Source organism: Anopheles merus, chromosome 2R (genome assembly GCF_017562075.2).
Source record: "Anopheles merus strain MAF chromosome 2R, AmerM5.1, whole genome shotgun sequence".
NCBI classification, from domain to species: domain Eukaryota; kingdom Metazoa; phylum Arthropoda; class Insecta; order Diptera; family Culicidae; genus Anopheles; species Anopheles merus.
This window is the reverse complement of record NC_054082.1, coordinates 32,862,303-32,887,648: the sequence shown is the minus strand read 5'-3', so window position 1 is coordinate 32,887,648 and position 25,346 is coordinate 32,862,303. Positions and strand designations below refer to the sequence as shown.

The 25,346-nt window shown below is 52.3% G+C and overlaps 3 protein-coding genes across 12 annotated transcripts in view; 1 reads left to right on the top strand and 2 right to left on the bottom strand.

Annotated features, from left to right (window-relative positions):
• LOC121603563 overlaps positions 1-24,610 on the top strand; it is a 45,496-nt gene extending 20,886 nt beyond the window's left edge. For 8 of the 10 annotated variants that reach the window (XM_041932467.1, XM_041932468.1, XM_041932466.1 and 5 more), the window contains 7 exons: positions 5,710-5,883; positions 9,610-14,189; positions 18,964-21,183; positions 21,446-21,793; positions 21,861-21,958; positions 23,373-23,752; positions 23,976-24,610. In XM_041932467.1, coding sequence (XP_041788401.1) covers positions 5,710-5,883; positions 9,610-14,189; positions 18,964-21,183; positions 21,446-21,793; positions 21,861-21,958; positions 23,373-23,752; positions 23,976-24,240 — 8,065 coding nt within the window. In that variant the 3' untranslated portion in view covers positions 24,241-24,610. Of the gene's footprint in view, positions 1-4,478; positions 4,769-5,709; positions 5,884-6,641; positions 6,820-9,609; positions 14,190-18,963; positions 21,184-21,445; positions 21,794-21,860; positions 21,959-23,372; positions 23,753-23,975 lie in introns of those variants that run through there. The other 2 variants (XM_041932474.1, XM_041932473.1) reach the window with 2 other exon arrangements.
• On the bottom strand, positions 23-2,418 carry LOC121603566 (protein glass-like). Its single transcript, XM_041932481.1, has 2 exons — positions 2,392-2,418; positions 23-2,199 (listed from the first exon to the last, which is right to left on the bottom strand). Exon 2 carries the CDS (start codon positions 2,019-2,021, stop codon positions 288-290), a length of 1,734 nt encoding a protein of 577 aa, XP_041788415.1. The 5' UTR covers positions 2,022-2,199; positions 2,392-2,418; the 3' UTR covers positions 23-287.
• LOC121603562 (E3 ubiquitin-protein ligase hyd) overlaps positions 2,610-25,346 on the bottom strand; it is a 40,925-nt gene continuing 18,188 nt past the window's right edge. The window contains exon 18 of the transcript XR_006006681.1: positions 2,610-4,436. The gene's annotated coding sequence lies outside the window, so the exon portion shown is untranslated. The remainder of the gene's footprint in view (positions 4,437-25,346) is intronic.

The window sequence follows — 25,346 nt, the reverse complement described above, 5'->3', positions numbered from 1 at the left end:
CAGTTGTGTTTGTTCTGATCCGGTTGTTTTTTTTTTTCAAACAACTTTATTTGCAATACAATTTTTGATTTCGATTGTCATTTAAGCTAAATTACAATTACACCCTTACTTGCTTACGATACAATCACATATTTTTGTACGTCGCGGACTGCCGCCCCCTTGTCACAATGTTACAAACATACGTGTGTTTACAATTATCGTTCAATAAATTAATCAATTACTGTGCTCTAACAGTCGTCGTCGTCGGCATCGTCGTCCTTATAAATATAAATCACGCCCCACTACTTTCACGCCACTATCCTCTGTTCCGTGTCGATAAACTGCAGCGCCAGTTCGACCACTGGCGTCGATATCGCGGAATCCAGCACCGTGTTGGTCACTGGCGGCAACTCCATACCGCTGACCGGTACGCTCGACCGTGACCCTTTAGATTTCCGCTCTTTGCGCTGAATTTTCCGCTCGTGCGAGCACTCGTGGCTGTGGCAGTGGTCCTTGCGGGCGAACGTTTTCAAACAGTACCGGCAGGCGTGCGGCGCGGTGCCCGTGTGCTGAAACCCGTGCCGGCGCAGATCGTTCTTGTGGAAGAACGCTTTCGGGCAGTGCTGGCACCGGTACGGCTTGTCCGTGGTCGTGTGCCGCTCGAGATGATCGTCCAGCGCTGTCTGGGCGCTGAAGCACTTGCCACAGGTGAGGCAGCGGAACGGCTTCTCGCCCGAATGGTGCCACTTGGTGTGCTGCGTGAGGCCGCACTGCCGCGCGAACGTACGCCTGCACTCGGGGCACGCGAACTGGTCGCCGTAGTTGTTGCTGTTTCGGGTAGATTTCTTCCCCGCCGTCGGTGTGTCCGTCGGTTTGGCCGACGGTGCTCGTTTCGCTTTCGCCACTGGCAGCGGCTGGGGCGAAGGGCAGGCCGTCGGTGGTAGTGGTTGGGGCTGCTGTGCCATCACAATTCCGTCCGTTGGCGGTCGATCACTCTCCGGCGGTGGTGAGCGGGAAGTTTCGGACATGAGCTCCGTCTTGATGCTGCTTCCACCGGCCATCGAGGAGGGCGATGGGCTGATGTAGGCCGGCGGAATGTACTCCTGCTTTATCGCCAGCGAATGGGCATGGCCGAGCAGCGGGTAGCCCATCGGTGACATCATCGGCTGGATAACGGACGATTCCGAGCTCCATGCTTCATACTTTTGCGGTGTCAGCGTGGATTCCATTGCCGTGGAGAGTGTCGTGGCCGAAAACGCTGGCACCCCACTCTCCTCGTACCCCATCGAGGACACACTGTACGGCTGGTAATGATCGCTACCACTGTACAGGGTGGACAGCGCAGGATCCGTGTGGCCGGAAAAGCTCATCGGCGGTGGTGGTGGAACATGATCGCCGCTCATGTACTGCAAACCACCACCGCCACCACTGTACAGTTTGCTGCTGTAGCTGGACTCTTCTGCCGAGTGCGATTGTACCGGCGGGGAGGGGTACAGGCTCGGCTGTGGCATGGGCGATCCACCATCGGTTGCGGACGTACGCCCGTTCGGGGTGTAATAACCATTCGGCACGTACCGTGACCCGTTCGTAGGGATCTTCCTTGACGGTTGGTGCTCTTGTTTCAGTTGTTGCTGCTGGTGCTGCTGGTGCTGCTGGGATTGTTGAATATGTGAATAGCACTTGGCTCCATAGTTCACCGTCTGATGATGCTGATGATGGTGATGGTAAGCAGGATGATGATACGATACCGCAAAGGGCGGATACGCATGCTCGCTGGAGTTGGTCTCGACTGCTTCGTTCGATGAGTTGAGCGGGGAGATGCGATGCATTCCACTTCCGATCATCGGTTGGTAGTAATCCTTTTGCTGCGATGCCACAGTGCCACAACCATGTGGAACACTTTCCAGCTCCGTTGCCAGCGGCGTCATCCAATCGGAACTGGGCAAACCGCCGTAGTCGCTGCCGTAGCCAAAGGGAATCCCGTTCCACGAAACACCCAACTGATCGCCTACCGGCAGTAGTTCGGCCGTATTTGCTTGCATTTTGTGTGTGTGTGTGTGCACGTCGGCGGCGACGTTGAGATTGCGGCTTACGTATACTACTTTCTTGCTTGACGCACAGATTTATCCTTCCACGCTACCGCAGAACAATAGTTAGACTGTTACGTGATTTATCTTCGTGTGTTGCTTTTATACAGCATCCACCATCACGAGGACGATCCTGAAAATACAGGGAAAGAGAGAGAGATAGATAGATAATGAAAGCGAGAGTGTTGCAGAATATTCCTTTTCTGTTCGAAATGTCCATTTCGGGGGGCGTGATTTTTTTTTGTTTGCCCTTTTGCAGACAGGTACGATCATGCTACCTGGAATGCTGTTTATGCTGGACTTGTAGCACCACTACATACTGTACCTGATCGTTTTAGAGAGTACTGTTTTCTTGCGGGGACTATATCTGTACTAGCTTTTTTACCTACCCTAGACGCAGCAGAGGTGGCTTTTCTTCGATTGTTTTAGGGCAAAATAAGCTTAGGTAAAAAACATTGTCCAGCATCAACACGTTAAGGACGAAACTAGAACAGCCTAGTAACAGATTAGAACAACCACCAACAACCATAAAGAAATCAACAATTCACAATTTAATCATTTAATTTCACACCATAAAAAAATAATTTGGTTTTATCTCAATAGAACATTTGCTTCGCTTTACTGCGTTTGTGTTAACATTTCCGCACCACAAAAAGGGGATCCTCTACAAGTGGCTGTCACAAGGATCATTAATGGATGATCATCATCACGCATTGCTGTTACATCGAAATCACGTTTTCATGTCAACCAGTGACATTACGTCAAAATTATATTGTTCTATGTTTTTTTGTTCTCTCCCCCCCAAAAAAAGAATAACCGTTTCTATGAAGCGTGTTCAAATATCGGAATCTTCCTAAAAGCGCATTTTGTGATCGATTCAGCAGGAATCATCCCTTTCCCCCGTTACACTAATAGTTCTCCAAGGATGGATCCCTCTTGTCCTTTGGCACAACCGACCAACAAATCGAACTGTTGCAGCTGCTGCTCCTCCACCACCTCCTCCGAATGGCTCCGCGCTCGCTTGTGTCGCTTGTTGCGGTGCGTTTGCTCGTGCGCTTGCAAATGATCGCGCCTGGTGAACCCTTTCCGGCAGATCGCGCAAAGGTACGGCAGCGCGCCCGTGTGACGGTACTGATGGCGCCGCAGATCCATCGGATGGCAGAATTGCTTCGGACAGTGCTCACATTTGTGCGGTTTGTTCTGCCGCACGTGCTGCAGGGCGTGCTGGCTGAGCAGCTCGAGGTGCGTAAACCGCTTGCCGCACTTGTCGCACCGGAACGGCCTTTCGCCCGAGTGCCGCACCTTGTTGTGCTGGTTGAGACCGATGCGCCGTGCGAACCGCTTGTTGCACAGCTCACAGTGCCATTCGGACGGTTGGTTGTTGGAGTTGATCGGCTTGAGTATGCCAGACTGGGGACAAACATTGCTTTCTACGCTTGCTGCTGTACCGAGAAGGGTTTGCAACAGTAATGTATCATCCGAACAGTCGGGATGTGATGCTGTGCGCTTGCTGTGTGGATGTTCTAACACCGTCACTGTTAGTGTTGCCTTCTGGTCGATCGGAACGGATTGAACCACCGCTCCGGTATAGGCAGTTGCATGCAACGGCCCGTCCTGCATTTGGAGGTATGTTCTTTTCGTTGTATTGTTATTGCAATCATACGAGGGCAGCGGATTGTAATATGGAGCAGCGTCCGATTGTATTGAAGATGGGACCGTCGGTGCCGATATTTGTGATGAGATCTGCGCTGGAACGGATGACGACGACGACGACAACGTTGACGACGTTGATGTGGGCGATGATAGTGATGATGACGGCGATGGTATTGGCATGTAGAACCCGAACGGTCGGTACGGTTGTTCTTGCGGTTGTTCTATGCCCGTATCATTCCACAGCCCGTTGCCCTGGTAAGGTGAAGCTCCACCGGGGTAGACGACGGAGAACGGGAAGGCACTGTTCCAGTCCAAGGAATTGGCCCCGAAGAGGTACGGATATGAGCTGTAACCAGGCGCTGTAACTGCCGCAGTTTCCGCTCCCTTCCAGTAGTTGGATGGTGCCGACGGTTCGCCGTGCGGCGTATTAACGATCCATTGATAATCCTTCCCGTACGTGTCCATCGGTGAACAGTATTTGCCAAGGCCGGGTTCACTTTTCAGTAATTTCAGATGCACTAAGCAATTGTGTACTTTTTATTGCTCGCATCAACACAGCGCGCTAGCGCTGTTTCTTTTCGGTGGCTGTCATCGTTTCAGTGTTGCCAGAGCAACCGCTTGATAATCCGTTCGATGATCGTTCAATTCGCGGTTAATCCGGGTAAACTTGTTCATTCGTGTTAGTTTCCAGAAAAAAATAGAGGTTTCCCACTGTATCTAAACAAAAGCAAACAAAAACAGTTTGTTCGCCAAGTAACTCCCGCTGCCGTGCATCAGACATCCGTTGGAATGTCCAAAAACGCCGCAGTGAATTTCGCATAACACGCGGAACTTCCGCCCCAAAATGAAGTAAACAACATTGCCGTTTGGGGCTACGATGAATAAAGTAGCATTGACCTCCGTCGTTCCGGGAGCCACATACCGAAATAGGAAAAGATGCCCTCCCAAGTCCAAGGCTCTGCGCTGGCCTCTGTCTGGCATTACTTTAACTGGCAACCTGGGATGTGGAACTAGTTCGCTCGCCCAGCGTACACCCGGCCCAACTGTAGGTTTGTAAATGTTTTACCCCCGTGGTATGTGTGTGTTTGTGCCGTTGCTGCGAATGGTGTTTAATTTTAGCGTCGCTTCTGCTTCGAACGATTTTCCAAAGATATGCAGCATGCGACGGTGCCGCTGGCGTCTGGCGGTCGGGAATGTCCCCATCCCCGAAACTAGTGATGGGTAAAGTTGACAAAAATCTGGAGTCGATTCCGAACCGACTATGATAATTTTGGAATCGACTCTGGAAGGTAGGTCCGCCCAGTATTATCCGGAGTCGTTCGGAATCGCCAGGAGTCGTCCGGAGTCGGCCGGAGTCGTTGGGAGTCGTTAGGAGTCGGAGTCATCCGGAGTCGTTAGGAGTCGAAGTCGTCCGGAGTCGACCGGATTCGGCCTTCGAAACAAAGGCCTATATATACGAAGTGCACGCGCAAAGTTAAAGACAACACAACACAACACAACGAAATTAAGTGCCTTATCGCTATCACATTATACCGGACGACTCCGACTCCGAACGACTCCGGCTCGAGACTACGGACGTATCCGAACAACTCCGAACAACACCGAATGACTTCGGGCGAATCCTACGAGTTTCGGGTTTTGACGTAGTCGGAATCGGACCAACAATAGCCGGAGTTGGATCCGAGTCATGGGTGTGCTCCAAAGAGCACATCACTACCCGAGACCCCGACATTCACCAACAACATCCGGTATCGTCTCCCGAAAAACGAAGTATGCAGAATGTGCAGCGGCTAAAAATAGTGCTCAATGTCACCAAACGGTTTTGTTAGTGTGTTTGTTGCTGCCGGTGCTGCTAAGAATTGCGTGCGGAGAATTTCAAAACCGACTGCACTGTATAGCACGTAATTTGCTTACTAACATTTCCTACCAAAGTCGTCCTACCCCAGAGTTATTCATTCTTTCCCCTCCTCCGTTTCATCTCTCGTTACAGCCAGGACGGCCGGGAATCATCCGCCTCGAACTGGGACCTATCGAGCTTGTGCGATAGCTGTTGCCTCAACACTGGCCACCACAGGATGGGCGCGGGAACGTACGCGAATGCGGCCAGTCCCGGACCGGGACTGCTACGGCGGCGCTATTCGGTGCCCGAAATCATAATGCGCAAGTAAGTTCACGCGAACTTCAATCACATTTCCGCAAGGGCTCTCTTACTCTCTTTATTCAAAGTCGTTGCACCCGCGTAATTAACTTTCCTGTTGACGCCAAAGTTCGTTACCCCTTTTGGCTTTTGGCAAATAAACATGACCCCGAAGGACCGGTGCAACACAAAGCGCCCAACCGCACTGTTAATGGCATCGGAAGGTACGCCCTAATTGCACCAACAACAAAAATAATGGACCTCATAAGTTTCGTAATGGGCATTTATTTTTTGTTAAATCTAACCAAATTGATAAACCACCACGTAATCGCAACGTCGTGAACGAAAATGCCACTTGTCACGAGGTCACCGTGTTGTCGAGATCGTCGCTAGTGGCCACAGGAACAATCCTGTCCTGGTTAATTCTTACATGCATGGTGCAGCAGCATTGCCACCGGGTGGGTGGAGACCCTATATAACCCACATTTCCCACATTTTTGCGAACGATACAGGGTGTGACAGGGGCAAACGGTGGGCGTTATTTGGTATTATTAACAAAAACCTCCTGCTAACAAAGCAATAATTGTATGTCCCTGCACGCGCAGGGTACCATTTCGATGGCCGTTACAACCGGAGAAGGGGGGGTGGTACTGTTTTCATCCTCCAAAACAATGCTGTGTGTAGCTGACTGTTCTGTACCTTGGCTGTGCGCTTGCCTGTTAGGTCACCGTCAGCGCATACTTTTCGCCGGGTAGCGAAGTTTGCGATCTGGCCATCAACCATCAACGCAGGACAGTGCAAAAACCGTTGCATGGCAACTGTCTGGCTGGCTCGTCGTCACAGAGCCACTCCATGGTGGCTCCATTCAGGATTATTGTTGTTCGAAATTTTTGGCAAAGGAGGAGGTGTATGTTGGTTACTGGCTTTTTTTTTGGGAAGCTGCCTGGGTACACAACATCAGCCGTAAGTGGTATAGAATTCAGCATCGCTCAATGGTATAGAATTTGTGGAAAAGGGATCAAAAGTTAGAGAAAAATGGTCGTTTCCGTCTGCCATTAGGAGGGGGAGGATATTTTCTTTTACTTTTTACGAAGGTCAAAAAAGTAGTTTGGACCGCAAGAAATCATGTGAGTCGTATTGTATGGACATCCATTGTTTGTTACCAATGGAAACCTCAACCTCTATTTGGGTTGGTTTTAATGGGTACCAGGCAAGGATTGGGACAAAACCATGCAGGTTAGCAACTTGTTAGTGCCAATCGTGTCCCATCGAAAACGTTTCGCAGTAAATTGATTTCGTTTCTTTGTGAATTATTTTACAGGACGGGAAAGGTTTGCAAAGAGTAAAATCTCTCTATTTTCCGTGTCGGAATCTGCATAGGAAAAAATAAAATAAAATCAACCTCACGTACCAAAACAACACCCAAACTCTCTCCATCGTGAGGAAACGGAATCCTCTTCCGTTGGTCGAACCGTGCCGTCTGCAAAACGCGATATGTGTGAGAATCGGCTCCCAAAGAGCTTCCACAACCGATGCCCCACCATCGCCCAACGGGGTTTCTACTTCAATTTGGCATAGACCCCCCCCCCCCCCCCACAGACAATCACAGAACTCTACCAAAGGATATTACTTTGGCTGACGTCACGCCGCCTGCCGCCTGGGTGGGCACGCGCGAGACTCGGAAAATCGATAGCCCTGTGCCACCCAGACAACAACCCAAGTCCTAACCGCGCGCGCGGGCCACCATCTATTGCCGGTGTGAAAAATAACACCGTCCCGCAGCACCCCTACCTATAGAACGCTCTCCATCACAACGCTCTCCACACATCCTGTGAACGGGCGGGAACGTTTGAGTTTGATTTGATTACAATCCAATCGTCGTTGCGCAACAACACGCCGCCGAACGTGCAGGACGAAACAAAAAAGCGAAAAGAGTTGTGATGACCTTCGTCCAACCCCGAAAACGTCCAAACTGAAGGTGAAGTTTTGCAACTGACCGAATGGGGGTCGTCCTACGTTCAGGGTGTTTTTCTTTTTCACTCTCTCATTCCCTCTCACTCTCGCTCTGTTCGAGGATCGTTAGGAGTCGTAACTCGTGGCTTCCCCTGTTTGATTCATTCGCCATCAAGCGGTGAACACAATCAACCACCCCCGGCCACAAGTGAATGTGAATTCGCTGACCTCTCACAGTGCTATCGGGGGTGGTCGGTCGGGTCCTTTGTAATATCGACAGGTGAATCAATTATTGATGTTATGCGGCTCATCATTTGTTTAGCTTGTTCGATGAAGTTCGCGGCTTTCGCGCCTTCTTTATTGTCCCCTTCCCCGTTTGCACCAACCTCAAATGCTAATGTCCTCCATTACTGCGCTCATGATCCTGTTCGGAAAGTTTCAAGGCCAACAGGAGTCAATTACAGATGGGCGAGTTGGATGGCTGGTTGGACCGAGCATAAATAGTTAAATATTCATTGGTGTTGTGAGTAAGAGTGGGTAGGTTCCATGGGTATAGGCGCATTTCTTGCTGGGCATTGTTTTCCCGCAAACATGAATGTTGAGCAATTCGAGTTGAAAGTACTTTCGGCGACGCGTTGGCAGCATTAATTGCCCGTTGGAAACTATTTTGGGCGTCATTTTGAATTATGAATTTTATTCCGCGAAAACCTTTTCTCCTGCTTGCTCTGTGTTCTGTAGGGTCTGTAGAGCGTAGAGTACTACATCGTCTCCAATCGAGCGCTCGGATTGAAATGATATTGTGTAACGTAATTGCGATGTAAGGGTACGTGGGTAAAAATAAACACCATGCCGCGTGTACATGATGAACTGCTGCCTTGGCTGGCAGACATCCATTACATTGCTTCTCGATGCTCCCTGTATCCTTCCAAGAAAAGCTGCTTTTGCACAAGCAACCGCACACACACCTACGTAAGCTGGTTCGATCGAACCAACCGGCCAACTTTTCGAGGGCAACTAGCAAGAACTTTTCCCTTGGCTAACCGTACACAAGTAAAACCAGCCGTGGTGTCGGGGGTAATTATGCCACCGGTCCTAACTGGCCCTAACCGCCACTGCTCGACCAAGTGGGGTCTTTGGCACCACTCGCTGCGTATGTGTGTGTGTGTGTGTGTGCGCGGGAGGAGGACTACTTTACTGCTGTAGCTCTGTATCCGTAGAAGAAACCTTTAGCCTAATTTTGGCACTGAAGCATAATCAAACCCCTTCCTCCCGGTCCCCGTGGCTCAAAACGGTGACCCCAACTCCAACAGTTTTGAAATGGTCGCACGACGGAAGGTTAGCCTTTATACCTTTTTTCACCTTTTCTTTGTGGCTTTTAATTGCTACGGGGAAGGGAAAGGGAGGATGAGGGTTAGGTTCTGTATCGATCCAACGCACACACCACCAGGCGGCCCCGCCACAAAGGGTAGTCAGATTTTGCGCCGTGCAGAATGGAGCGGCGGGGCTGTGATGTAAAGTGGGTGTGATGTTGTTTCCTCTGCTTCAAAGTTTCTAAACATTTGCTTAACTGCTGTCCCGATTTAAGCAGGAATGCAGGAAATGCGTTTGCATGTGTGTGTGTGTCTTTTAATGCGTTTCATGTAAAGCTATTTTGTTATCATTTTCCATTCAATCGTTGAGCGTTTGGGCAGTGGTTCTTTTGTTCTATTTAAGAAATAATTTAAATATTTTTTTGTTTTTACTTATATGCTCTCGCCTTCTCTCTTTTCTTTCGTCTTTACCGCCTACCATCGCCCTTAGACACACGCTGGCACAGCAGAAAACGGACGATGAGCCGCTGTGGTTGCACCACGACAGCAACCACAATGTGATTGAGGTGGTGGTCAACAAGCAGGCGGCGGCGTCCGCCCGGGGGCTGCTCCTGAACGGACGGCTCAGTGGGCCGCGGACACCGCCGCACCGGAAGTCCTTCGGGCTGCGACATCACCCGGAACACCAGCACGGCTCGCTGACCGGGCGCAGCAGCAGCGTGGAGAGCGGTGGTGGTGGTGTAGGTACACACGATTGGCTGGTGGCCGGGACGACGGGCACGCTGACGGCAACCGGGTCCGATCCGAATCTGGCCGCGCTGAAGCATCGCAACCTGGTCGGACGCTGCAGCAGCCCGCTGTGCAATGGGGGCGTTGGGCTGGGCCGCGCGATGGCCAACGGAACCGGAGGTAGTTTGCGATCAATGCACAATAATTCTCTCAGTTGCAGCAGCTCTAGCAGCGTCAACGGGGTGCCCCTTGCCAATGGCGGTGTTGTTGTCGGTGGTGGAGTTGGTGTTGGTGGTTGTGGTCATCATCAGCAGCAGCAGCAGCACTATCCAGTCGTACCCTCCTACCGGGACGGCGACTATTCCATGCGCAAGACGACACTGCTGCGGCGCATGTGGAGCCGCGAGCTGCGGCGGTACGAGCGGTCCGGTAGCTGGTCGCCCCCGTTGCGCCGGGCACCGCGCCGCATCTACAGCGTGGAAAGCATCGTCGCCTCGGTCGAAGGCCGGGCGTCGCGTGCGGACGATGCCGAGAGCGTGGCGAGCCGCCGACCGGGCAGCAGCAGCGACGGTAGTGGTCGTTGCGCTACCACGGCAACGACGATGACGGCCGGCACGACCGACACGACGACAACGACCGGTACGACCTCGTGCCTGGAGTGCGCCAAGCTCGAGGCTCAGTACAGCGGTGACTTCGGTACGGGCAGGAAGTTGCTCTCGCGCGCGCGTTCCCGCGATATCGAGTGCTGCTCTTCGGGTGACGTTTCGGACGGTGGCCCGGAGTGCCCTGTCCCCGTGTCTAACACACCACCCACCGAACCGGTCGATGACCGGCGGCAGCAGCAGCAGCAGCAGCCGCGCCGACGACGACGCATGTGTTCCTCGCAGACGGCCGACCTTGGCGAATCGGAGCCGATCATACTGGCAGCCGGTGGCGGTGCAGTGTCGGCCGCAGCCACCACAACAGTTCACAACGGTCCGCACGGCGACCAACAGCAGCACGGCGCCGCCGGGGAGGAGGAAGACGAGGACGAGTACGCTTCGCACAGCAGTTCCGTGTCGTCAATAGCGTCCCAGTCGTACCGTGTGCCGTCCGCCAGCCGCCGTCCGGACCACGAGCTGAGCGAGTTCCTGCAGCAGGAACGGTTGGCCGCGGCCGATGGCGATGGGGCTGATCGTGCGGCTGGCCGGGAAGTTGCTGCTGTCCGCACTGGTAGTGCTGGTGCTGGCGATCATCCTCGAGAACGTGCTCCGGCTGCTGATGGCACTGCAGGAACAGCAACTGCAGCAGCAGCAGCAAACGCAACCGAACCAGCCGAAAGAGGAGTAAGTGAGCAGCAAGATAACGCTCTCAGTGCCGCCGCCCCTTCGGAAGACTCCAGTGAATCCAGTGACGAAGAGGGCGACGGTAGTGATACCGGTGGTGCAGGGGACAATCGAACGCCGCACGCCGGCGGCAGCGGTGTGGACGAGGCGGAGCAGACCCGGCTGGACGAGTACATCTCCGGGCTGCTGCTGGACAATCTGAACAATATAGCCGACGCGAAGGAGCTGGTGCTGGCGACCGACGCGCGCGACGGTGAAACCATTCTCGGCGTGTACAGCGAGCGCCGGGCGCAGCTAGCCGATCACGGCAAACCGACCGAAGCGGATCGGCAGAACAATAACAACCAGACGGTGACGAACGGCGGCGTGCCGGAACACGCCGGCGGCGGTACGATGAAGCAGAAGCTGACGGAAAAGTACATCGGCGATGGGGGCGGTGTGGTGTGCAATTCGCCTCCGCAGCCAGACAAACGGAAACTGTCGCCCAAACCCGGCGACGGGGACGGTGCCGAGTGTGATAAAGAAAATGAGGAAGATGTCGCGAATAACAATGGCAATGGTAAAGGCAACAGCAATAACAATGACACTGGCGAGCAGCGCAATCACCGGCGGCAGAAGCATCGGTCGAAGGGCGGGTTCTTTCTACGCTCCGGCAGCAGATCGCCCCGGCCAGCGGCCGAACCGGCCCTCAACGGTGGGGCGGCCGAGATTGACCTGAACGGCAAGTACTACTTCCCGGCGTACGGGCTGGAGACGGATCCGTCCGACAACACGGACATTGCGTCGGAACCGGAGGGACTGGTGCTCGGCAAGATCGGCACCGGCTCGACGTACGATCGTGGTTCGGCCGTAGTGCCACGCTTTTCCGCCATGCCGCGGACGGAATCGATGGAAGTGCAACCCTCGTCGACCAATTCGGCCGAGGACGATGTCGACGGTGCTGTACGGGGTGGCAGACGGAAAGTGCGGGCGGATGAGGACGATGATGAGGACGATGGTGAGGACGATGAGGTGGACGATTCGGACGCCAGCAGCTTGGTGGACAGTTTGGATGGGTTCGGCCCACCGCAGATGGTGGAAACGGTGCCGCCGCGAAGCCGCAAACCACGGGCATCGGTCAAAGCAGCGGGCGGCGGCGAGGTGGGCGAATCGACCACCAGCTCGACCGACCGGTCGCCGCGCCACGAGAAGGGCGAAGCGTTCTTCGTGCCGATCCATGCCGAGCGGGCGGCCGCCTTCAAGCTCGACGAGCGGGTCGTGGTGGCCGACACGATGCCGCTGCGCATCAAGGAGCGGCTGAACAACCGGCGCCGGCTGATGAAGTGGAAGCAGGAGCAGGAGAATCTCAAGAAGCAGCGCAAGATGATGCGGCTGATCGAGCAGAAGCGGTTCTACGGCGAGCCGGCGATACAGGTGATCAGCACGATCGATAAGGCGATCAGCCGCAAGGAGTTCATCCCGCCCGGCGCCCGGAAGAGCGTGTTCGGTGGGGCCGGCGTGACCACGCCGATCGTGCGCGACACCTCGACCCCGTCCGGGCCGACCCCGTTCCGGGCGATGAAGCCGAAGAAGCGGGCGGGTGGACCGGCCGCCACTGGGAGCACCGGGTCGGCGCTGCGCTCCGAGCTGGGCATGCTCGAGTCGTACAAGATCGATGGCAAGGGCAACATGCAGATACAGACGGCGGCGGCGACGGCGTCGTCAGCCGGGGGCCGGAAGGGTGCGGTGGCTCCAGTCGCCGCTAAGGGGGCGTGGGGCATGGGTACGGAGAGGCGGCAAGCTAGCAAGACGCCCCATGCACCAACGACGGCGACGACGATCACGGCGACAGCATCGACTACGGTGGGCGGCGGCGGCAGTTCAGCCCGCACGAGTACGGGCGTCCGGACGGGGGGCAGCACGGGCAAGGCGAGCGGGGGCCGTCGCCGGCAGCAGGTGCTGAAGGACGTGCAGCAGATGACGCTGTACCCGCAGGCGGACCTTACGCCCGACATCGAGGGTGGCCCAAGGCGCGTGTACCAGAAGACGGAAATCCAGGAGGGCGACAAGCACATCGAAATCCTCGAGATAGTGGAGTGTGCGGACAGTGCACCCCGGAACCGGCACGGTGGTGGCAGTCGACCAGCCCGTGTGCACAGTGCCGGACGGCGGGGTAGGGGCGATTCGGGCAACCGCAACCGATCGCGCATTCCCGTGCCGATCTACCGCTTCGGGCAGTACCGGCGCAGCACACAGTCGCGCGATGGCAGTCCCCTGTCAACGGGCAGCAATCCCAAGGTGGACCGCATGATTGCGGACCTCCTGCTGGAGGCACTCACCAACCCGGAGGAGGTGGGCGTGAAGCTAGTCCGCACGCCCGACGCACTGCGGGACGCATCGAGAGCTTCGAGCAAAGCGCGTCCGTCCGGTGCTTCTGCGTCCAAAAAGTCGTCCTCCTCCTCCTCTTCCACGGCAGGCCACGGTGGAGGTGGTGCTAACGGCGGTAACAACAACTTGCTAACACCGCGCCGCACCGCCAGCGGTCGCTACACGCAAAAGTTCGAAGTCATCCCGGAGGAACGATCGAGCGTGTCGATCGAATCGTCCACGGAGGAACTCTCGACGGGCGGTGGCGGCAACAGCAACCGCAAGAAGGGTCCGCTTCCTTCGCCGCGTCGCGTCAGCTTCGACGAAAACCATCAGATCTTGAACCGGGACGAGCTGGAGGGGCCTACGCTCGTGGTGCCAACGGTCCCGTCGCCCAAGCGCTCCAAGTCGCCGGCGAAAAGCCCAACCCGACGGCATCAACCAACGGCGCCAGCAGCAGCAGCAGCAGCGAGTCCGGCGAAGAAGCAAGGCACCGCCACGGTGCTGACCAACACGACCACCAACACCACCGCAACAGCAACCACGACCACCACCAGCCGGGGCAAGGCGGCCATCCAGAGTGACGTGATCGAGGAGAAGGGATGGATCGGGTTCAGTACCCAGCACGAGGACATGGCCACACCGATCCACAACGGACCGGACGATGAAGGTATTTATCGAACCGAGGTGTCCCTTTGCTCGCGGGTATATGCCTGTGAGGTGTACCTAAAGCAATTCACTTCCCTCAACTGTGTGTGTGTGCATGTGCATGAAGCTGTTTGTTTGTTTGTTTGTTATTGTTGCTCTCTCTCTCTCTTCGAACTCACATGCACATACACCCCTCTGCACGATACCTGTTGTATGTCCTATGAAATGTTAGTCTGATGCAGATTTTCATTATGTTTACGTATTTTAGTTTTACTTATTCCGTCAAAGGGGATCACAAACTTGTCGAAAGGCATTTAAGATCGAATTGTAACTTCTGGTTGTAGCTAAATATTGTTGTCCCAGATCAATAATGTCACGAAAATGACGCCAGACAATGCACGCTACCAACGGGAGATGTACTAGTGTTGGGAAAACGGAATCAGTTCCGGAATCGGAATCGGCTCCGAAATCAGAATCGGCTTCGAAATCGTACTCAGTTTCGGCATCTCCAAAAGAATAGGATTTTGGGTCCAATGATACTACGTATTGAGCATTCAAAAGTTTTCAAATTTACTTGTAAACGATCGATTCTCATAGAGATTCCCGGTATAATTTCACCTCTGAAGCTTCTTATTTCAATTCAAGAATTGATTCTCATTCGGGAGCTAATTCCAATTCAGGAGTAAATTCTGATTCCATTCCCGAAGAAAATTGCGATTTCCCAGGTCGTTTCCGATTCCGGAGACGATTCTGATTCCGGGATTGATTCTGCATGCGGAGTCCACTCCGGAATTGGAATCGATTCCAGCATCGGAATCGGCTCCGGAATCGATTCCCGTATCGGGATCGGCTCCGGAATGGATTCCGAACACGAAATTGGATTCGGGAAGGAATCCAATTCCGAGCTCCTACTACTAATGTGTACGCACATGCGACTTGAGGGCATCATTAATGGCAGTGATATTTGCAAGATTATTATACCTTCACCCTAGAGTGGTCGGTTATTTTAACAAAGATGAATGAGTTCCATGCCCCTCGATAATCCAACGATTTCAAGGGGGAAGGTGGGAGTTATAATGAAGCAAATTATCGTCTCCATTTTCGTGGAGAAAAGCGACACTAATCTACGATAATACTACGCAGCGAAAACAGCGAGGATAGCAGTGCGGGGTTACTGTTTAACCCACTTTCTGTGCCGCAACATTTCAACTTTTTGTCGCACATTGATTCGATTTTTTTTTTTGGACAAACACATACACCCAAGTTGCTTTGTGTCCTTCGCGTCCGAAGCTTAAAATTGGGCGGATTGAGATTTGTTTTTGTTCGCACGCAAACGCTCCATTTGTATCGCACAGCACGAGCTTGTCCAGCATTGACCAGAATAGTTGGTACTGGGAGCGTTCAAAGCGTGTCCTCTCCCCCCCGCCAACACCGTAGTCGTTTTTTGTCGTAAAAGAACGTAACTGCTAAAAGCAATTCGCCTATGATTTCGTCTTGGTAAACTAACAAAGTTGTACCTAAGAAAGAAGCTACCGAATAATTGCATTTCGTATTGTTCTTTCTTGAAGTTCTGGTACGTTCTTGCGCTTTGCGGTAAGATTTCATTGGGTAGAATGGTAGATATCGCCACGTTACATGCGTTTTCCATCACACAGATACACAAACACACAATGCCAACGCTGTACGCTGCTTTGTGTTGGTTTGTGTCCCAAGCATAATTGGGCCACTTGATATCCACAAACCTTGGAAATCCTTGACACAAAATGTGCTTCTCAAAACGTAGAGCAGCATAGAAAGAGTCGGCGGACGTACGAATCCGACGTTTGATTTGCCTTTTACTCTGAGACACACACACACTGACTGACTAAGTCTAATCCAGCAACCAGACGACGACTGCGGTCGTACGGCCAGTTCACCGGTCAATTCCCTATTCGTCCCACCGCGAAACGGAAGCGGCAATTCGGTGGGGTCAGCTAGAAACGCTCTGTAGCTCTAAAAACTTACCCTACCACACTGAGAAGTGCCTAGTTGGTTGGTTGGTTGGTTGGAGGGGTCGTTTGTTGAGTCGGACTTCACTACACAGGACCGCAACCGAACCCACCACCACAACAAACCTTGTTTAGCTTGGAGCAAAATGTTCTAGGGTAGAAAATCAATGCTAGGGTATGGAGTCAACATCAACAGCAAAGAGAATATAGAAGCCTAATACTCTAAAGAAACCATGCACTTTCATGCGTTTTGTTTTGGAACCCCGTTCTCGCATCAGTGCGGACCACCTCATCGATACATACGCTTATCGAGCCCTTGAGCCTTCCTCCAAGGTCCTGTAGCGCACAGGGAAAAAGAAAAGAGCGTAAGAGTTTTATTTCCATCTCAAAACCTACTAATTCTTCTTCCATTGGCCTTCTAGAACGTGGGTCAGGTTGTACGGTTTTTTTTTTGGAAATACTCAACTGATTTGACTGGCAATTAAAGCGTCGCGTTAGCTCTGTTTGTTCAGTTGAGAAAGCTTCTGGAATATGTCCTTCTGGGTACTTGAGTCTCTTTCGATCCCTTCGCAGTACGGACTAATACGATATCTTAGTCTGCAGTAGAAATGTCCGGTGCACGGTCAATTAATTATTCCTGCCTTTTGTAGCAGACGCATTGAGGCTGTCCTTCAACCCCATCACGACCCGTCAAACTGATTTCCTGTTGTGTAGGACGAGATAGAATGTACGCTTCCATGTGAATGACATGTTAAGCAGCTAGAACAAGAGATCGAGACCATCCCAACGATGACGGAGTATTTTTGATATCCAAATCTCTTTTTAAACCTCTGTTTTAAAAGGATTATTACATTCCCGAGAGCATCTCTGTGTTGATATATTGCATGTTAATACTGGGATTAGTGCTATGTATGTCACCATGTGCGAGATACAGTTGCAGCCGTGGCACGTTTGTGATTCCCTGAGAAGACGGACGGATTATTTAATTAAATTATTTCCCGTTTTTTCTCCCCGCTCCATTCCATTCCGTTCGTGATGTTTATGTTTATTTTCTTTTGTTTTTTAATATAATTTTCTCCCCATTTCACTCCCTTTCCCACCCGTTTATCCATCCATCCCTCTGCCCGCCCGCAGGACTAACTAGCTACCTTGCACGCATCGCTCAGTACGCCGGCATGCTGCTCTTTCGTTTCTGCTACATTGTAAACGAACTGCTGATCGTGTAGAAGCGGAGGAGCGCAAGGAGGAGGAGGAGAGGGCAGATGTAAGCAGATTATTAACCAACCAAATGGCCAACCAGGACTCACAACATTTGCCTCGCACTCGCACAACTACTCTTTTTATCAGCTCTAATCCCACGTGTGAGCACACGGAGGTGGTAGACTCGAGAGGAGAGGAGGAAATTGGAATTGGAACTGTGATTGTGTACCTTATCTCCTGGCTGCTGCTGGTCATCACACTTGTAGTGCTGTCTGTTTTGTGTGTGTGTGTGTGTTTTTTTAGCGCAATTAATTACACTTCCGGTTTTGAAGTTTTCTTCCACCCATCCTCTTCCACCTCCTATATCGCAAATGTAAGCCACTACTACTAGGTTAGCACTACTACTACTACTACTACTACTGTTGTGTTTATGTTTTATTTTTTACTAGTTTTGCATTTCATTTTTACCTCCTTTTTGTTTTTTTTGTGTAAACCTTTCTTTTGCAGGATTAGTTTGCCGTAGAACGTAGTTGTGGATGAGTTGTTGGCCCTGTTCGCTCTAGAGCATGCGTGTGTGTTTATATGTAGAACATAGTGTGCTTTGCTAGTGAGATGAGACATGCTCCCGTTGTAAATTAGTGGTTAGAAGAGTAAGCCGTTGCTGGTCTGCCGGCAAAGGAACTAGTATTAATAATACAAATAACGAGACGAAATGAGACATGTTCGTTGCGAGAATAAACCATGTACAAAAAGCCATGTAAGCTCTCACGGAATCGTAGAACCGCTGTGTCATTTCATTACTACTAAAACCCTCCACACGGTACGGCAGATCGAAATCGGAATGGTGGTTTTATGTTTTATTGCGGAGTTTGTTGTAAAAATTAAGTTGAATTGTCACTAGAAGGATATTATTGCATTTTTGTCACTTTCAGTAAGATTAAAATCAATAAATTAGCCTATTTTACAAGGTTTCGTACGACTTACAGGGTTTCCCACGATTTATTGGTCAGTTCCCATGATTTTTTGGTGCGTTCCCACGATTTTTTGGTCGTATCCCATAGATTTTTGGTTCGTTCCCATAATTTATTGGTATTTTCCGATTGGATATCAATACAATTGGACCAAAAAATTCTGGGAAACGACCAAAAAATCGTGGGAACGCATCAACAAAATATGGGAACCCACCAAAAATTGATGGGAACCGACCAATAAATCGTGGGAAACCCTGTATTGGTTGGTTCCCGTAATGTTTGGGTTCGTCTCACGATTTATTCACATAGATCCCAAAGATGTTTGGATCATTCCTACGATTTATTGGAATTGTCCAAAAAAAACCACAAAAATGATCCAAAAATTCTAGCAAATGCCCAATAAATTGTGGGAATGATCCAAACATGTTTGGGAAACAACCAAAAAACCTTGGGAACCTTGTAAACAACAAAAGCCCATTAAACGATTCGATCAGTCGTACGCCGTGCCAACCTCCGTACTGCTCCAATGCTGGATACATAGGTTCCCTACAGGCACCAACAAAAAAGCGACTATGTACATACACACCACACACCCCTTCACTCGTGTGTCCTCCCCTTCCGTCCGTGTGCATTTCAGACACAAGGCTCAGCATCGTGCCCCGTGGCGCACTAGAGCAAACACCTCAATCCCGTAGCCCACCACCACCACCACCACCGCACGTCGGTAGAAGCGTAGTCAGGACGATCACCATCGGCAACTGTGTGCCGGACGCGATCGAACACCATCTGCACCATCACCGGGAACCGCGAACACCCGAACCCCCCAAGCACGCCGTTTCTAATTCCTCCACCCCCGGTGATGGTATCGCTCTCGGTGCTGACGCTGCTAATGCTGGCCCCGATCGTGACGTGGCAACGGATTACGGCATTACCACCGTTGACATTCACCGTGGCACCGCGTGTTGCCCCGACCTTTCCTCGACAGCCGAGTCATTCGCAACGGACAGTCTAAACACGAAGCTGACGCCCCTGTCGGGACCATCCTTCCCATCGCTGCCCACCTCGGCGGCAGTGCGTTGCTGCGAGACGATCGTCGAAAGCCGACACCGTGGTGTGCCGGACCATGGCGAGCCAGCAGCTCGTTCGCCAGCAGGTACGGAGATGGGCGATATTGTCACGTACCATCATCATCACGCTCATCATCATCCTCTCGAAGCGCGGCTACCGGGGGCGGCACCGACCGGTCCCTTCCAGCACCAGATAAGGGAGGAAAACGCTTGGCAGGTGTTTCAGGCGGGCGACTGCAAGGTGATCCAGTCGAAGATCGAGTACTACGAAACGTCCATCCACCGGACGCCCCTGACCGGCGGGGGTGCCGTCGATCTGTTCGCTTCCGAATCGACCGCCCTCTGTCCCCACACGGCGGGCCCGCTCTCGACGGCGGACTCGCTGGAAGGCTCGTGGCATCATCATCGGCAGCGTACCACCAGCTTCGGCGCGGGCTCGGCAGACACTGCTGCCCCGCCCAAAACGGCCGACACAACGTGCTCCTCCTGCTGCTTCTGCAATCCCGAGCGGCACAATCACGCCACCGGCGTAAAGCCGGCAGCCGACGGATGTTTCTACTGTCGCGCAAAGCTAGGACAATCGCCTACCCGTAGCTTCCCGGCGCCTCCCACGCCTCCCAACATTCAGACCTCGCCGGTGCCTCCCTCTCCCCAGACGCCGATTGCGGAGCTTACGCCGACGCCCTCCCTGCACGAGATCACTGTCCCGGTGCGAAAGAGCTCACTGGCCGGCCGTCCACTGCCGGGTCGGGATGGTGGTAAGCCGACCGACGGGAAAGCTGTCGCGGAGCCAAAACCGTCGGCCCGGAAAGGAGACGTTCCGGCCGTTAAAACTAAACAGGCGAAACCGCCGGCGGAAACGGTACCGGAAAGGTCCAGCAAACTGCGCTCCACTGCAAAATCTGCCTCCATCTCAACGACCACCACCACCGCCACCACTGTCTCCACGGTGGGCAGGAGCGAGGAGGGACCGCAGAAACCCTTGCCACCGATACCGGGTGCTACAACGACGCCGAAAATGGCACGTAAAAAAGGGACCGAAGCACCACCGGCGGTGGCGACGGCTGCTGGCGGTGTACTGAACCGGCCCAAGTACACGAACCATCTGACCCGGGCCAGCACCGTCGTCCAGTCGGTGCAGAAGGAGGTGAAGAATGAGCTGCGGCCATTGCCAATCCGCGTGCTGCCCAAGACCGCCAAAGAGGTAAGCAATCGGAAGGAGAAGGAGCGGCAGATCGGGCTGAGTCTACCGAAAGACTACGACCGCGATAGCGTCCGGGCGCCCCAGATCGCGGTGGCGATGGAGGAGGATGAGTCGGTGGCGGCGGTCGTTGGTTCGGCCGATACGCACGGTTACGATAATGAAACGAGCAGCTCCTCCGACACGTCCGATGGCAATTCATCCATCGACAGCAGCCCGAACGTGAGTCCGTTCAAGCGACCGAACCTGCAGCAGCAGCAGCAGCAGCAACAATCGTTAGAAACGGTCCAACCGCCAACGGCGGCTACCCGGTGGAAGACAAACAGTGAGCGAAACCTGTCGCAGCTTGCGATACAGAAGCTGGTCAGCGCTAGCCGGTGGGGCAGCAAGTGGCGAAAGGGAGCTGCCAGAGGTTCGCACCAGCAGCTGGCGGTGGAGGACGACGATGAGCCAATGCCTTCGATGGGCAGTTGCAGTGAGCTGAGCCCGCTCAAGACCGGTACCAGTAATGGGGGACCGGTCGGTTCTACCGCCGGCACGACGACGTCCAACATCATCAGTGGCATCACGCAGACAAGCTCCAACCAAGGTACACCAAGGCTCAAAACCTTCCCACTACTACTACTACTACTACCACCCTCTTCTTCTACTTCCTCCAACGAGCATATTTAGGCAAACCGACCGGCAGTATCAGCGTATCCTCTGTTCTTCGTGAAGTCCACCAGCTTGCTGCGTTCGCCTTTTTAAGCAAACACTAATTAAATGTTGCTATATATTCATATTAAGCTGTGCTACACCGACATGGTACTAACGACTGCCTTTCTTCTCATTTGCTCTCTACCCACTTCTAGGCTGGACCGTAACGGTAGCTGGCAACTACAATCCCGAGATGGCACCGGACGTCGAGATGCGGCTCAGCTTCCCTAAAGGTGCTGCTACCGGTCCTGGCAGTGGCGGCAAGTCGGCATTGACCAGCTCCAGCGGTGGTGGCAGCTACAGCAATGCAAACGGTGTGGGCCGGCAGCTACGGCAGGCACAACAGTACGCGGACGAACATCATCAGCTCGACGGTGGTGGGTATCTCGGTGCTGCCGCTGGCAGCAGAAGCACTTCGCGAGCTGGCACATTGCCACCGGCCTCATCGCAGACACCGAGCTCCTTAAATCCAAGAAGAAATCTTACACGCTCCGATGGAACAGGTACGGAAGAACGGCGCTGCGTAAGGTTTGGGAGTAACTCTTAGTAAGGGGGCCTATCTCTTTGCAGGTGCTGGCACGGGCACGGGCACCAAGGATTATCGTCTTCCAAATGTTGGCCCAACGCACAACATTCTGGCAAGACCGACGGCGAGGAAAGCGATCAAGGTACCACCAGAACGCACCACAGCGAACGTGACAGTGGGCCCTGCACCGGTGGTGGCAGCGGTGCCACAGGCGCGCAAAATGCAGCAAATTCCCCACCACCAACAACGCAGTCGCCATCTTTCGGCCACTTAGTGTGTGTGTGTATGTGTGTTGATCGGAAGTAGTGTATCTTTCCTGTTGCCTCTCGTGGAGACGATACTCTTTTCCACATTTCCGGGAACAACCTCAAGATAGATATAGATGTAGCTGTTGTTAGCGTGTACCACGTTGTACGTCCCGTATGTACCGATAGCACGTGGCCGTATGTGCGTTGAAGATTTCTTGCTCCTCCTCTCACACTGTGCTCCGCAAGGTTCGATCTAGTGACCGGTCCAGTGAGCACGTGTTGAGCTTTTCCGTTGGTTTCTTTTGTAGTAGAATCACACACACACGCACGCGTCAGGGAAATGCGGCTTCTTGCTGCTTAGAGGCTCCGCTGATGGTTAGGTAAAGCAAAATTGGCCAATTTCCTACCTTCTTACTAACAGTTGTGTCCTTCTAACTCTGTGTAATAATGTAATGTTTAGTTCTAATCTTCGCTTCGCATTGTTTGTAAGCGTCTGGCTTCTGTGAATGTTTCATGCTTACGGTGCGTTACACACCGTAGTCCTGTGATGTATGTGTATGTGTCTTGTTTGTGTTCCGTTGTGAATAGCTGCGAGCCTGATTCCAAACCATTTTTTTTTATTGCGCCGCTAAACTGCGCGACTGTAGTCTTTCTCTCTCTCATCATTCATTGATGCTCACTCATTTGGTATGTGGTGTGTGTGTATGTCATGTTCTCTTTACCATTCCATTCCATTTATCATTCCATGCCGATCGTTGTGTCGATTTGTTGTTTGAAGCCATCTTCTATGTATGATCACTCGAAAACAGTAGTAGTATCGTATTCATGTTGTGTCGTTCGTCTCCATGTTGTTGTTACGTAGAATGTCTGAATGTGATATAACCACTGCGCGAAATAATTTCTATCTCAAGGATCCTTCGTCATAGAGAAGTGGGGGAGTCTTTCGACACATCAATGCACTTCCGCTTTATGTAGGGTGATCTTCCGTGAATCTGTAGCACTATCGTACGTGTACTGCTTTTCGAGGATCCATATTTCGTCGTCATGTATTTGTTAGCTTCCTTTACTGCGTCGTGTTGAATGCATCTCCACACAAACACATACACACACATACAAATATCATCCCGAAGTTACTTTGCTCATGTGTCATTTATCTCTTTTACTGTCTTCATATCCTCGTGCCGGAATTACTACACTGCCACCGCTCGAGGCTACTTTTGTTCGCCTCATCCTTCCCTGTATCTGATTTGATCTCCTTACCGTTGTCATTCCATACAAACAATTCGCCCGCTTGCGCCCCTCACACAGACGGTGGAATGTAGTGTCGTGGCATCGGCAACCCGCACCATCGCTAACAGCTACCATCAGCTGTCCCATCAGCATCAGATGGCCCCCAACAGTAATGGTCCGCAGCAACAGCAGCAGCAGCAGCATCACGCGGCGCGGGCTCCACCGATGGCAGCGGTGCGTGGCGCTGGCGGTCGGTCCCGTCCCGCCAACCAGCAGCCGCTTCCACAGCCTTCCACACAAGTACTCCATCCCGCATTGCAAAATGGGAGCGGTGGAAAGTTCCTCTCATCCTCCTCCCCTTCACTAGTGTCCCAACAACAGCAACAGCAGCAACATCCATCGCAGCGCTATCACCATAATACCGAACCACCATCATCATACCATCTAGAAGACTACGGGTAATTGCTCCTCACAAAACACGAAGAACAACAGCATCGCATCATCTGCTCTCCAAAATTCTGCCCCTTTCACGCTATACACTAGAGCCGTCTTTGGCAAATACTTACTTAACGCTCGCACACGCACGACTCGTTTTCGGCCATTCTATGCAGAAGCACCACTACTACCAATACTAGCCGTCGTGCTTATGAAGTGTTTGTGTTCGTTTCTTCTTCCACACAGTAACGGTTACTATGGACAACAGCAGCAGCAACCACATCCGCGCAGGATGTCACTCGATAGTCAGCAGTACCAGCACCACCACCAGCAGCAACAGCAACACACACAGCACCATCCAGCGGGGTCGCTAATGGCAACCGATTGCCTGTCCGTGATGGGGAATGCGATCGCACCGGAGATCAAACCGCGAGTGCCGACCATGAGCGAGAAGGATCTCACCCGCCGGCACCACGTGTGCTACACCCGCACCCAGCCTTATTTCTCCTAGGGGAAAAGCCGAACTTTTACGCCACTGTAACAGCGTCGTAGTGTGCGCTGCCTTGTAGAGAGGGGTTACAGATTAACACAGTCGACGACGGCGATGACAATTCTCAGGTCCGAGATGTAAGCACCGATGGTAGAGAAATTGCAGTGGCAGAACGATGCTCACACACACTAGCCAGTGTGTCGAAGATATGTTTTAGTCGGCAATACCTATTTTCGATTAAAACCCGATCAAAACAATCCTTTACCCTACGAGAGCAGCTCCCTCCTCTCTCTATCTCGCTCTCATCACCCTCGTGTAAACGTGTAACAAAAATGTTAGTGCATTTTAGTGAATAAATCTTAACTTTAGAATGTAATTCTTATCAACAGAAGCTAGGCTGTGTGCTGCATCTTTTGATGTCCGAACGAAAAACGCGATTAAAATTTCTTTCACCACTCTTCCTGGGGCTAACGCATAATACACAAAAAAAAAACACACACACACACAAGTGTTGTGTGCACATACGATTGTGTATATATATATTCCCTAAAATTGATATTTTTTTATGTAGCCGTCTTAAGCCCACCGATTAGCTATCGAAGTGTATGTGTGTGACGGTGTCAAAACATCTGCCAAAAATCCATCGCTCACTTAGTAACTCACTCCTGTCAACCGTGCAGCGAAGGAGAGGTCCCTCCCGTCTTCCGTCGTTGATGAATAGAACACGGGGATCTTTCAGAGCTGGGCCATCTCACCGTTAGCCTTATTACTACTACTACCCTCACAGTTAACGCAAACACATACTCTCCCCCCCCCCCCCTGTTGCACAGCTTATTTGATGCTTTGCGTTGCGAAATGCATGTTAGAAAAAATAGGCATAATGGAACTAAAACCCCAAATCTACCGCATAGGTTTAATGACAGATGATGATCCATGTACAGAAGCGGGCAGGTGTTTCGTAAAAATGCGTCAATACAGGATTTTCCAGGAGTTCTCGCAGCTGTGGGACACATTATTGACTCTCTCTTACGCGAAATGAACCAAATGTAATGGGAATTGGACTCTAATGTTTTGGGAAGGGTGCTGTTGTGGGACAAATCCAATAGGAATTTCAAAGAAACCTGTCC